Source organism: Papio anubis, chromosome 2, assembly GCF_008728515.1.
Source record: "Papio anubis isolate 15944 chromosome 2, Panubis1.0, whole genome shotgun sequence".
NCBI classification, from domain to species: domain Eukaryota; kingdom Metazoa; phylum Chordata; class Mammalia; order Primates; family Cercopithecidae; genus Papio; species Papio anubis.
In genome coordinates this window covers 115,284,949-115,298,659 of record NC_044977.1, presented here as the reverse complement: position 1 = coordinate 115,298,659, position 13,711 = coordinate 115,284,949, and the positions used below count along the sequence as shown (strand labels likewise).

The 13,711-nt window shown below is 33.8% G+C and overlaps 1 protein-coding gene across 10 annotated transcripts in view; it reads left to right on the top strand.

Moving 5' to 3' along the window:
* NAALADL2 (N-acetylated alpha-linked acidic dipeptidase like 2) overlaps nucleotides 1-13,711 on the top strand; it is a 1,420,296-nt gene that overhangs the window by 1,175,863 nt on the left and 230,722 nt on the right. For all 10 annotated transcript variants that reach the window (XM_021933744.2, XM_021933739.2, XM_021933741.2 and 7 more), the window contains one exon: nucleotides 53-199. In XM_021933744.2, the coding sequence (XP_021789436.1) occupies nucleotides 53-199 (147 nt within the window). The remainder of the gene's footprint in view (nucleotides 1-52; nucleotides 200-13,711) is intronic.

The window sequence follows — 13,711 nt, the reverse complement described above, 5'->3', positions numbered from 1 at the left end:
GGATGACCTGGGAAGCATAGTATGTGTTAACAATTTAAATTATGTTTTTCAGAAAAATAATTTCAACTGTACCAGAAGAGCTCAGTGCCCAGAAACCAATATCAGTTCTATACAGATACAAGGTGATGCTGATTATTTCATCAACCATCTTGGAGTTCCCATCGTGCAGTTTGCTTATGAGGACATCAAAGCATTGGAGGTGATTGTTTCTAAAAAATGCAAAACACACACACACAATAGAGCAGACCTGCAGAATTTGGTTTTATCCTGGCTATTCAATTTTCATATCAAATAGTTCACTATAGAAAAGAGGCTTCATTTAGAGAGTTATTCTTGCTTTTCAGAGGCTTTGCAATAGTATTTGAAAACATCAGCTCTTTTGAAAAGTGTTGAATTCAATTTAAAAAGATTTATACTGTCACTCACATTTTCACATGGTGCTCTGCAACAAGAAATTTGCAGTAGTTGGATTAACATCAAAACATAATTGTAATCTTCAGTATTCACAGAAACAGATGACATGTGCAATAGATTCTCCTTTCCTTGCCCAAAGGAAAATGCACTTCATGTTCTGTATGTTAATATGAGTCTTGTGGATTAGCTACCCAAAGTTTGTCAATAGTTTACCTGCTTAGAAAAGATAGCACTTTTTTTGTGAGGATGGAAGGATTTTTTTCCAAAGAATATCACAAAAGCATGATTCACCTTAATTAAGTCTCTGTTCATCCATCTTTTGGACTTCAGTCCTTCTAATCTTTCTCAGAATTATGTCTCAGGAAACTGTTTCTCTGTGGATCTAACCCTGTTGGGACATTTCACCTTCATTTACAAATCATTTATGCATTATTCGGAGCTATTTGAAAACCTCTAGAGTGGCTTGCTTGAGGTAATTATTGCATTAACAAAATAATGGCTGGAAAGTACAGTAAAACCTGCCTTGCTCTTCAAATATAAATGTTCCTCAGAAGGGGTGCATAGATTAGGTTTGTATTAGCTCAACTTCAGATATGCAACATCTTAATTATTAACAGTGTTGAGTAATATTTGGCTTTATGTTTCTCTGCAACCACACAGAAAATATTTTAATTCTTATTTATTATGTGTCTAATTCATCTTGGTTTAGTTTTAAGACAAGAATTTAGGGAGAATAGTATAGCCTTGGGAATGAGATGGAAGCCCTGACTCTGACACTTACTAGACAAATTATTTAACATCTTTCAAAATGATTTTACAAATGAAGTACTTTGGTATATTTATGGAATCTATAGAGCTGTGGTGAGGATTACATGAGACTATGCATGTAGAGGGTTTAGCTAAGCTTGAGCAGATAAGAAGACCCCATTATTGCAGTTATTATTGTCTGATTGTAAGTACAACATATGAATGTGATAATTTCTAAACTTTTTAGATATGAACACATCAATAGAAGGCAGGAGTTTGTTAATTGTTGAGGAAAACAAGTTTATCAGGCTGAAGAGGTGGAATTTGATGAGGATCAACTGGAGGATCTGAGGTGTTAATAGGGAGAAGATTTTGAAACAGGGACCAGTGAAGTTCTAAGAAGAACCATATTATCCTAAGGCTAAAGTCTATCTACCAGAACTGGCTTAGTCTGAAGGAGTCAATCAGTTTTTCAAATTACACCCAGAATATCTAACTCACACCATCAAAATAATTTGTATAATTTATCTCCAAAAAAGTAATTAAAATAGAATCCCCTATGCTTTATAACAAATGACCTTGTTGATACTGCTTTAGTGGAAGAATTTTTAAAATGGATTTGTCCCTTACAAAATGTGAATGCTTGAGATGAAATAATTTTGTATGAACTCTCTGAGGAACAGAGTAACCTTTGCTTTCTGTGTTAACCTATAATTGATATTGGTATACAGCTATTAAGAGAAATTTTAAATATTAAAAAAAGGTTTTACCCATGATGTAAAAAATATTTGTCCTATGCCAATTAGTAAAGCAGGTAAGGAAATTAGAGCTTTTATATGAAGTTGCAGTTACAAATATATATGGAAAATAGATTGGTGGATTTGGAATTAGGAGGCCTGAAATTTTAAATCCCTTCATGTTAATGGCCCAGTTACATTGGTTTCTGGGCCTCTGCTTTTTTAAAAAAAAATCTGTATCTTATTAAAAACAAAATAAGGATAGGTGCAATGGTTCATGCCTGTAGTCCCAGCACTTTAGGAAGCCGAGACGGGCAGATTGCTTGAGCCCAGAAGTTCGATACCTGGGCAATACGGTGAAACCTTGTTTCTACAAAATAATACAAAAATTAGCTGGCTGTGTTTGCAGGCGCCTATAGTCCCAGCTACTGGGGGCTTAGGAGGGCTGTGATGGGAGGATCGCTGGAGTCCTGGAGGCAGAGGTTGCAGTGAGCCAAGATCACACCACTGCACTCCAGCCCGGGTGACAGAGTGAGACACTATCTCAAAACAAAAACAACAAAAACAACAACAACAACAAAAACAACAACAAAACAAACCCATAATATCTACCACTTATTGCTTTTTTACCACTTATTGAGTACTTGCCATGCTAAGTATTTTATACCCCTTGTGTCATTTATTATTTAAAACATCACTATAGATTAGCTTTTATTATTAACTGTGTTCAGGCTGAGAATGAAATGGAATTTAAAGGCTAGTAGCTTATCCAAGGTCATAAAGATCATAAATGGCCAAAACAGATGTTCATCTAAGATATGTTTAACAGTAAGCCTATGTTCTCAACTATTGTACTAAAGATTGCAAATTGGAAGCCCAAGGACAAGAGATAGTCTATCAATATATTTTGTTTGACCTGTACATTATTGAAAAATTTAATTTCTTGAAATATTGTAAACTTTTTCTCCACGGAAACAGTCAACTAATTGGGCACTGCTCACTAGCCTGCCATGTTGTTTGTCCAACAGTGCAGTTAAGAAGAATATTTTCTTCAACATTTGTTTCTATCAAAGATTAGGAGATGAATACTCAAGTAAGGGTCACATGTCTCACCAGACTTGTGTCACTCATAGTATCTGTGTGGTCCCTGTAGGGAATGAGCTCATTATCTCCACACCCATTTTAGTAAAAGAGTTAAAGTGAATAATTTTATAGCTGCTTCCACTTTCAAAGTGATATTTTCTAAAAGAACTATTTTTATTATTATATCCACGGTTTTGAAGAAATTATCTATTTGACACTTATTTGGGTGATTATAATGCAAACCTTCAAATTACTATTTATCTATATATATTTTGTCCAGCAAGATTGATCATGGATCTATTATGTTCATTTTCAACAACTGAATCATGATAATAGGTGGAAAATTGTACCATAGGAAAATAAACTAGTGCAATAGAGGCCAATTTTTATGGACACTTCTATAAAACATGATATATTTTTAAATATCTATCCCCAATATTTCAAGCTATTCCACATTTGACACCAATGGCTTTTACCTGTAGTTTCTCTGAATGCAAATGTATTGCATAAAATTGCTTAAAGTCCCTTTGATCTTTAGCTTTTCTTGGTATCTATCTATACTCTAATTTTCCAATAATTAACTTTTACAAATGCATCACAATCCATGGATTTGCCAAATATTAGAATGATTCCTTCTCATAAAATAGTGCCCTGTTAATTGAAACATCTCCAGTTGTAAGCTTCATTTAAATAAGGTTTTAGATTTATAAACACCATTGCACCTGTTGGGAGAAGCATTCTGTACAGATTAAATACAATGCAGAGATTGTCAAAAAGGAAAAGACAGATGCTTTCTGATTAAGAATGCAATATTTATGACAGTCTGGTGATCCAATGCACATTTCCTCTGTCACTTAGCAGCTGTTTTACATTTTTGTTTCAGATCAGTATATTTATTCTCTATAGGGCATGCCAGAGGGTCCTTCTTAGTATATCAAAAGAGCAATCCATGCCCTAGCAAGCTTCATATCACAAATTGAAGCTCTGATTCCTCACTCTGTTTAACCTTATGTTTTTTTCTCTTCTGCTTGAAACATTCTATTTTAAACCCAATTTACCTCTATAATAGAGCATTTAACATTTAAATAATAATGAGATAAAAGAGTATTATAGCTTTTATATAGCAGGAGTCATGGCATAATTGTTTCAATATCATTTAATAACCCAGGGGCAGAAATTCAAGTAGCATAGGTATTTTGAAACTCTTACTAATTTTTTTTTTTAACTAGATAACTCTGATACCAATTCTAATTTTTAAAGCAATATACAGCCGCATATAATTATGCCTCTGTGTGTGTGTGTGTGTACGTGTGTGTGAACTTTAACATTGAGGTAATTCTAGGAGATAAAAGTAATAAAAGTAGTTCATTTGTGCAAACATAATACAGTCACAGTTTGACAATACACATATACACATGTTGGAACAGTGTAACTCATAGTTTTGTGCTGATTTTTCATGTTTTATTCTCAGTAGAATAATTTGTTACTTAAATAAGAGGTCAGTCTTTCATTACATTTTCTATTTGGAACTGAGTCATGATCAATGTTAGGTTAACAGAAATAGTTCCAAAGTCCATTAAAAGTTCTTGATTTAAGGAAACAAAATGGTTACATTTAGCTGTTTGTAGGTTCAAGTGATGTTTTGCAGTATCTGATGAAATCCCTTTAATGTGGGTAACTACAAAATTTATACAAAGTCACTTAAGAATGAGATTTTACCTTTTCTACTTCAACGTGTGCCAGTTGAAAACAAAATGAAAAGGGGTTCGTTGGTGTTGTCTCTAGATCATTATCTTTCTTTGTAACTTATTTTTTAAAAATGTCTTAAAATATGGTATATAGACATATGCTGTTATTATTTTCAGATCAGATTTGCTTCATTTAGTGCTGGGGTTCTCAACATTTTGGTCTAAAAATCCATTTACTCTCAAAAGTACCAAAGATTTCTCAAAACAGTTTTGATTATGTGTTAATACCTACATAGTAGAAACTAAAAGTGAGAAAAATGCATAATATTTATTTTAAAATTATTTCATAGTATCAATAACTAAATTAGTATTACCTTATTATAATTATTATCAATATAAATAAATCTAATGCAAATTAATGGAAATAACTTATTTTATTTAAAAATATTAACCAAGAGAAAAATATAAATGAGAAGAGTGATGTTATTTTACAGTTTCAAAAATCTCTTTAAGAAAGGCTGAATAGGCCGGTCGCAGTGACTCACGCCTGTAATCCCTGCAGTTTGGCAGGCTGAGGCAGGCAGATCACCTGAGGTCAGGAGATTGAGACCAGCCTGATGAACATGGTGAAACCCCATCTCTACTAAAAAATACAAAAATTAGCCAGGCGTGGTGGCAGTTGCCTGTAATCCCAGCTACTCAGGAGGCTGAGGCAGGAGAATCACTTGAACCCTGTGGGTGGAGGTTGTAGTGAGCCGAGATGGTGCCATTGCACTCCAGCCTGGGCAAGAGGGCGACTCTGTCTCAAAATGAATAAATAAATAAATAAAGCCTGAATACAAGACAATTGGATTTTCATACCTGTTCCTGCATTATATTTTATAATATGTTGCTTTATTGTAAAAGTATGAAGAAAAATCTGGTCCAATATTTTATTCATATAATGACAAGTATTTTTCTTTGGAACTACACTGAAACTTAACGAGTGTTAGTTTCCTAAAGGTTAATATCAATGTGGAATCTGAATCCATCTTAATGAACTTTTTGTACTCCACACACTTGTGAATGCAGAGTGAAAATGAGAGTAAAAAAGACATATAATGTTACTAGCATTATAAAAATAGTTTTGATCTCCTGATCCTTTAAGGTGTCTGGCCCACACTTAGAGGAATTCTTATTTGAGGAAATGGACTTGGTTAGACCAGTCTACTTTATTTGTTGTGATGTCTGACAAGGCATTCAATTACATCTTATTCAAAGATTTGAGCTGTGATTCTATATAAAACTGTGTATCTTTTCTGGGCATCTTTGAGTATTGCTATCCCATTCACCTTACAAACAGCATGAAGTAGAGAATAAAACACTCCCATAAACTGTGGCTCTGCAAAGAATTCTGCTTCTTAAAGGCATTTCTTTAGAAGAGAAGGTTAAACCCCAATCACAAATCAACAGTTATAGAGCAGAATTGAAAACCTTGATTGTACAGTATATGAAATGCCTGTCACAAAGGAAGTGCTGTTAAAATTACTGTATGCTTCTAAGAGCCTGAGGAATAAACACAAGAAGTTGAAATATGAGACAAATATTAAAAAAAATAAAATAGAGATACACTTAAAACTCAAATGGATAATTTAAAAGATCATACTTCCAATTGCCTAATATTTTGAAATGGCTACAAGGAGGACAGCTTTCCCTTAGCAGTTGTCCTTGCTTAGAATTCCAAATAAGAAGATTTGTTCTAAATGACTATCATCATTGGATCAAACTAACATACTATATTTTAATTCTAATGCTGTTTTCAGTAATTGTCTTGTGATCATCCTTGTTATGATGGAGGCAGTTTTCTAATAAAGTCTTTTGAAAAATAATTTCAATAATACTACTTGCAGGTGGGTTTAATGATAAACCATGTTATAAAATTGACAGCAGTAAAGTTAAGAATATAGGACAACTTCAACATACTTTATTAACTGCTAACAGATATTTGTTATTTAGCCAGCAGTTATTAAGCACTTGCTGTGATCCAGGCACTGTGTTAGAAATACAAAGATGAATAAAACATGCCCCTCTTTCCCTCAAAGTGGTCACAGTCTAGATTCAAACTCATTCACATAAACAATTACATAAAGTAGGTACAGTAGAGGTTCTTATCAATGACTTCCATTTAACCAACATGCAGAACTAATGGACAGTTTCCACTCCTTTAAAACGTAATGGCCAACAATCAAAGATTTCTGAAGCTCATCATAGTAAGACCCTTTCTGGAGTTTTGCACACTTGTGTTCTCTCAGGTTCAGTGATATGCTTGCCTGGAGTCAACTACATTCTCAAATGTATACAGATGCTACTTGACTTAACAATGGGGTTACAGCCCAATAAACTCACCGTATGTTGACAACTTCGTGTCTAAAATGCATTTAACACACCTAACCTATCAAACATGTTACCTTAGCCTAGCCTATACTCAGAACTCTTTTGGTACAGTGGTCAATAAATTACATGATGTGTTCAACAGTTTGTTATAAAATAGTCTTTGTGATACATTATTGAGCCCAGCATCAAGAGAGTATTGTGACGCATATCACTAGCCCATAAAAAAGACCCGAAAATTCAAAATTTGAAGTATGCTTCCTACTGAATGTTTATCACTTTTACACTATCATAAAGTAGAAAAATTGTGAAGTCAAACCATCATAAGTTGGAGACTGTCTGTATATGCCCTCTGCAAATGCAATTGTTTTTCATGATTAGATAATGTAATTGTTACATAAGCTTGTGAATCATGAGTATGAAAGAAAAAACTTCTAAGACACCTATATTTATGACAGTCTGAAAGGATGAGCTGCAAATAAAAAATCTGATGTTTGGGGAACCAGGCAACTATCAAAGACTGAAGGAAATTGATAGTAATCTGGATGCATTCTGAAATCAGTTTACTTCATGAGTATTTTTTAAAGTTTTATTTTAAACAAAAGGCAGTAATGCAGATAATGTATAGTGCAAGAAAGAAATAATAGAATTGTATTCAACAAGCCAATGTTCAGAGAAAAAGCCTTGGCTTCACTTCAAAATATTGGCCAATAAATATGCACTCACAGGTTTTTAATTCAAATACAATGTTTTACTTAATATGATTTCTTTTTAAAAAACTGATTATATGAACTAGCTTCTAATTAATTAACCTGTCAACTAGTGGGACAAATCATGTTTGCCAAGAGGGCTTCCAATTTACAGTGAAATGATAAAGGCAAGGTAAAGCAAGGAAAATTATATTTAACATACACTCGTAATGTTTGTGCCAGGCATTGTTCTAAGTCTTTTATACATGTTAACTCACTTAATTATTGTAGTTATAAAGTAGTAACTAGCACCAATGAGGAAGGTACTATTGTTACTACTTTTTTTTGTTTGTTTATTTTTTGTTTTTTGTTTTTTTGTGACAGAGTCTGGCTCTGTCATCCAGGCTAGAGTGCATTGTTGCAATCTCGGCTCACTGCAACCTCCACCTCCCAGGTTCAAGCGATTCTCCTGCCTCAGCCTCCCGAGTAGCTGGGATTACAGGCGTGCGTCACCACGCCCAGCTAATTTTTGTATTTTTAGTACAGATGGGGTATCACCATGTTGCCCAGGCTAGTCTCGAACTCCTGACGTCAGGTCATCTACCCATCTTGTCCTCCCAAAGTACTGGGATTACAGGTGTGAGCTACCACACCTGCCCTACTGTTATCACTTTTATTAAAGATGAGGAAACTGAGCACAAAGCAGTTATGAAAACTCGCCAAGGTCACCCATCTGTTAAATGATAGAATCAAGATTCCAACCTAACATTCTATCACCAGATTTCTGGACTCTTTTCTCGACTTTTATGCTGTTTCTTAGGGTTTTCTAGATAAAATGATGTACAGTCATGTGCCTCTAATGATGGAAATATGTTCTGAGAAATGTCATTAGGTGATTTTGTTGTGTAAGCATCATGGAGTGTACTTACACAAAACTAGATGGTATAGCCTCCTACACACCTAGGCTATACGGCATAGCCTATTCATCCTAGGCCGCAAACCTGCACAGCATGATACTGTAGACTGTACTGAATACTATAGCCAATTATAATACAATGGTATTTGTGAATCTAAACGTATAAAAAGTACAGTAAAGTATAATATAAAAGTACACATGTATAGGGCACTTATTATGAATGGAGCTTACAGGACTGGAAGTTTCTCTGGGTGAATGAGTGAGTGGTGAATGAATGTGAAGGCCTAGGACATTTCTGTGCACTATTAAAGACTTAATAAGCACTATACACATAGGCTGCACTAAATTTATTTTAAAAATCTTTCTTTAGTAATAAATAACCTTAGTTTACTGTAACTTTTTTACTTTGTAAACTTTTTTTTAACTTTTTGACCCTTTTGTAATAACATTTAGCTTAAAACACAACACATTATACAGCTGTACAAAAATATTTTCTTTCTTTCTCTCCTTATTCTATAAGCTTTTTTCTATTTTTATAAATTATTTATTGATTTACTTTTAAAACTTTTTTGTTAAAAACTGAGACACAAACATACACAGTAACTAGCCCTCCACAGCATAAGGATCTTCAAGACCTCACTAGGCCACAGGAACCTTTCAGTACCATTGTACTCTTCTGGGACTACCATAGCATATGCCATCCATCATTGACCAACATGTTATGCAGGACATGACTGGATTTCTAAAATACCTTTTATCTTCCACTAGATTCATAGTGCAGTATATTTTTCTAGTTTTCTATACAAAGGTCCTAAATGTTTTAGCTTTGGCCATTCTCAACTTTAAGCAATAGCTATAAATGGGTAATATTTCTTAGCTGAATTGAAAATAAACTGATAATGTTTAAATACTGACAAAAACTAATGTTAATGTTTCCTTATAATAGTTTGCTTATTGTTTTACAAAACAGAGCCTATAACTAGATTCTATGCATCTAAAAGTTTATATTTCCAAAAAATATAAGTGGAATGAATTAAGGGCATTATAGGAAAAATATGATAAAATCAACCTACTGTAACCATGAGTATTTAGTTTCCTAAATTAAAAAAAAATAAAGATATGATGTTGGTTTTTCCTGTCTCTTCATTCCTTGGTAATTGTCCATGTGATGTAAAGGCTAGCTGCTTTTATGTTGCATTTGTTCTATCCCTTGTTTCCTAATTTTATTTCCAAGTTGATTTTGGAATATGAGATGAACAACTTCATATCTTCTAATTTTGATGACAATGCCACATTTCTCTGAGTAGAATATTTTTAGATTAAAAATATTTGGAGACTAATTGAGATGATTTTTTAAAAATTTAAGATTAAAATGTTAAGAATAGTTTGGATACCCATATGCTCTAACAATAAACTCCAGTAGGAAATGACTCATCTGGAGCTCAAATAGCTGTGGATGATGACTATGGCCATGAATGAATTTCCATGCCCTATTCTTGAATCTCTACAACTTCATCTTATTTTAATTGCATTTGGAATGGCAGGTTACTATGCCTATTTCACAGCTTACATACACAGAAACTTATCTTGTTTTTATTTTTTAAATAAGCAAATGTTTCTGTGCAGACTACAAAGAAAGACACAGTAGCTTTGAAGTCTCATAAATGTTAAAAAATAAAAAAAAAATAGATTGAGGCCAAGGCTACTTGGCTTATAAAGATCACTATTGCTTCTTTATGAAAGTTTTGGCTTTTACATTAGTCTCAGGAGGGCTACAGTTGTCTTCAGTCTCCTTTCATGATGATTCTGTTCCTAGACTTTAAATGAATAGAAATAATGCTGAAGAGAACAAAGTATTTACCAGTATTTTTATTTCTACAGTCTCTTGTCAATAGCTTTAGCCTTGAAATTATTCTTGTCTAATATTTTGTTACAAGTAAAGAACATTTTAATTCTAAATAGTGCAATGTTTATGTACTACTGAGAAGTGGACAAAAGTAGGAAAAAATAAACTCTACCTTTATGTACAAAGTCATTTTCAGTTTCCTAAACCAGTACTTTGTTGCTTTATTTTTATTCATGATGATTCTTATTAGAGCATAAGAAATTTTACATATACTGCATGCTTACAAATAATTTCTAATTAATGACATACACACACACACACACACACACACACACACACACACACACACATATATATGTATTAATTCAACCGTAATACATATAAGAAATTTTTGGTAAATGCTTCTGGGACCTATGCTTAGAAATAATAACATTGGATTAGGACATTGCCCATGGCAAAACATTGGAGTTAAATTTAGGGTGCTTTGTCTCCCAGTACTAGCCAAACTGCCAAGGTTAGGAACACAAACCCCATTGACTATCATTGGTTTGAAGACTCCCAGCAGTTCAGGGATGATTTTGAACAATCCAAGTGATTAAAGTAAGATCAGAGGCATCTTTGGTAAAAGGATGGTCCCAAGAGTAGTGAATCCACAGATGTGCATGGCCCTGACTCCCTCTGATGGACTAACAACAACAACACTCATTGATTCATTGATTTTTAGAGTAGCATTGATCATGGATCCCAAATATTTTTATTCATTACTCTATAATAAAAGGAAATAAAAGCTTAGACAGATTCATTCAATTGACTGAAAGTTTTAAAAAGAGTTAATTGCAGACTTAGTTCTCCCTACTCCCAGTGCTTCTAAACTCCTAAATGTTTTATGCTTGCTCTTGCTTCTTTTCTCACCCATGCAGTTCAAACTCATATTGTTAAAGGGTCAACAGTATTTTCAATTTTTTAGTTGATTCTGAAATTTAGTCTATTTCAGCTGATTAAACTTGATATTTTATATTAGCTCACAGGTGAAGCCATAGCCTGGGCTTCTCCTAAATTTTCAGGTGAACATGAGGCAATGGTAGCAATGAAGGCATATATACCATATGGAAAAATACTAAATATTTAAATGTTATGAATCAAATTAAAATACTGTTAAATAAAATTTTATCTTCCTTCCTAACTTGAGAAAAACCTTCCTAACTTGAGACTCCTGAGAATCCCATGCCCAAATGTGGTAAAAGAGGAAGTACTGGTCCCCAGGCCCTGATTAGTGATTCTTGACCTATTTTTCCTTTGCTGCCTACCTTGACTCCATCTCACACCATGAGAGACCTTTCATATATGTGTGTGGACACCCCAGTTTGCATTTTTAAGCACAGTTCATAACCCACACAAATGGTTGCTCCTTATCCACTTTCTTGACTTTGTATTACACTGTGAAGGGACAGATGACAGACCTAGATGTGATAGACCTGGAAATGACAGACCTGGAGAAGAGGGCTACTCAATCACTGGAAGCAGATATGGGGCCATTTGGGCAGGAAATTCTGAGATTCTAGAACTCAGAGTAACTAGAACTTGATCTAAAAGGGGAGTTGTGGACTCTGTACACATCTATGATGATTTAACTTTGAAAAACTTCGGGGTAAAAAAAAAATGCCTAGACTGTACAACCCACAGTTTGAGTATGCCAAAAGACAATAAGTCCTGGTGTGGGAAAAGTATGTATATTCTTGAATAAACCTGATCCAATGCCTTAATCTTGTTACCTTAGATTTGTCCCTAAGAAATGTGGAGACCTGAACCAATTATTATAGAGTCATTGGCAACCTCAATTGGGTTTTGGTCTAAACTGGGTTTTAAAAGGTGTATCTATTCAGTGGTTGTGACCTGAACCTATGAGGTACTCAATACAGCAAACTATTCCCAGGATATGGTTGAAAATAGGTTTCAAAATATAATATTATAAGGGTATAAAAAGAAGTAAGAAGTTGTCCCAAAATGTAGAATGTTCAGTTAAAGAAACACAGTATATGGGAGATGTGTTTTTAAGTAAGAGCTCAATTTAGGAGACTTTCTTTCTTTTTTTCTTTTTTCTTTTCTTTTTCTTTTTCTTTTTTTTTTTTTTTTTTTTTTTTGAGATGGAGTCTCGCTCTGTCGCCCAGGCTGGAGTGCAGTGGCGTGATCTCGGCTCACTGCAACCTCTGTCTCCCAGGCTCACACCATTCTCCTGCCTCAGCCTCCTGAGTAGCTGGGACTACAGGTGCCTGCCACCACACCCAGCTAATTTTTGTATTTTTAGTAGAGACAGGGTTTCACCGTGTTAGCCAGGATGGTCTTGAACTCCTGACTTTGTGATCCACCCACCTCGGTCTCCCAAAGTGCTGGGATTACAGGCGTGAGTTACTGTGCCCAGTCAAGAGACTTTCTAAGCAAAGAAATACATAATTAAACTTGATCAAACGATGGGCAAGCTCCAAATGTTAAATAATTGCCATCAAATCCAATTTAAAGATTATGGCCACATACTACTTTGAAAAGTTTGTAGAATGGTGTGTTTTATAACCCTTAAATGGTGTGTGTATACATACCAAAATATTTTGGACAAAGAAACATCTTTGGATATTTGTTGACAGAGGATCATTAGAATTTATGGTTTGAATCTTAATGAGAAACATGTAAATTCTAAATTAAAACAGTAGAAAGAAAGAAGGGAGTGTTGGTTAAGAATTTAATCTGAATTTATTCAAGTTACTTTTGTTCTACTGGTAGCCATTATACTTTAGTTTATATCTTGTAAACAGAGCACTGCTATGTAATATAATATAAATAAAACATTACACCAGAAAACTAAATAGTCCTACTATTTGCTTGAAATATTGGTACTGGTAATTTTACATTTGTTTAATAAATGGATGAATCAATGTGTAGATACAATTTTTTATTATCATTTTGATCTGGCTACTATGTGCTCACAAATATTAATTCCTTCCTTTCCATCCTTATTTTCTTCCTTCTTTCCTTCCCTCCTTTCCTTTCTTCCTTCCTTTCTTCTTTCCTCTCTTTCTTCTTTTTTAAATTTCTACCTTTAATTAAAATTTGATCATTGTATATATATAATTCCTATTTATCTATCTAAAATAATATTAATATAGCTTTTCATGTTATTTAAAAACATGTAAACAGAGCATTACATGGTTGTATCATAATTGATATAA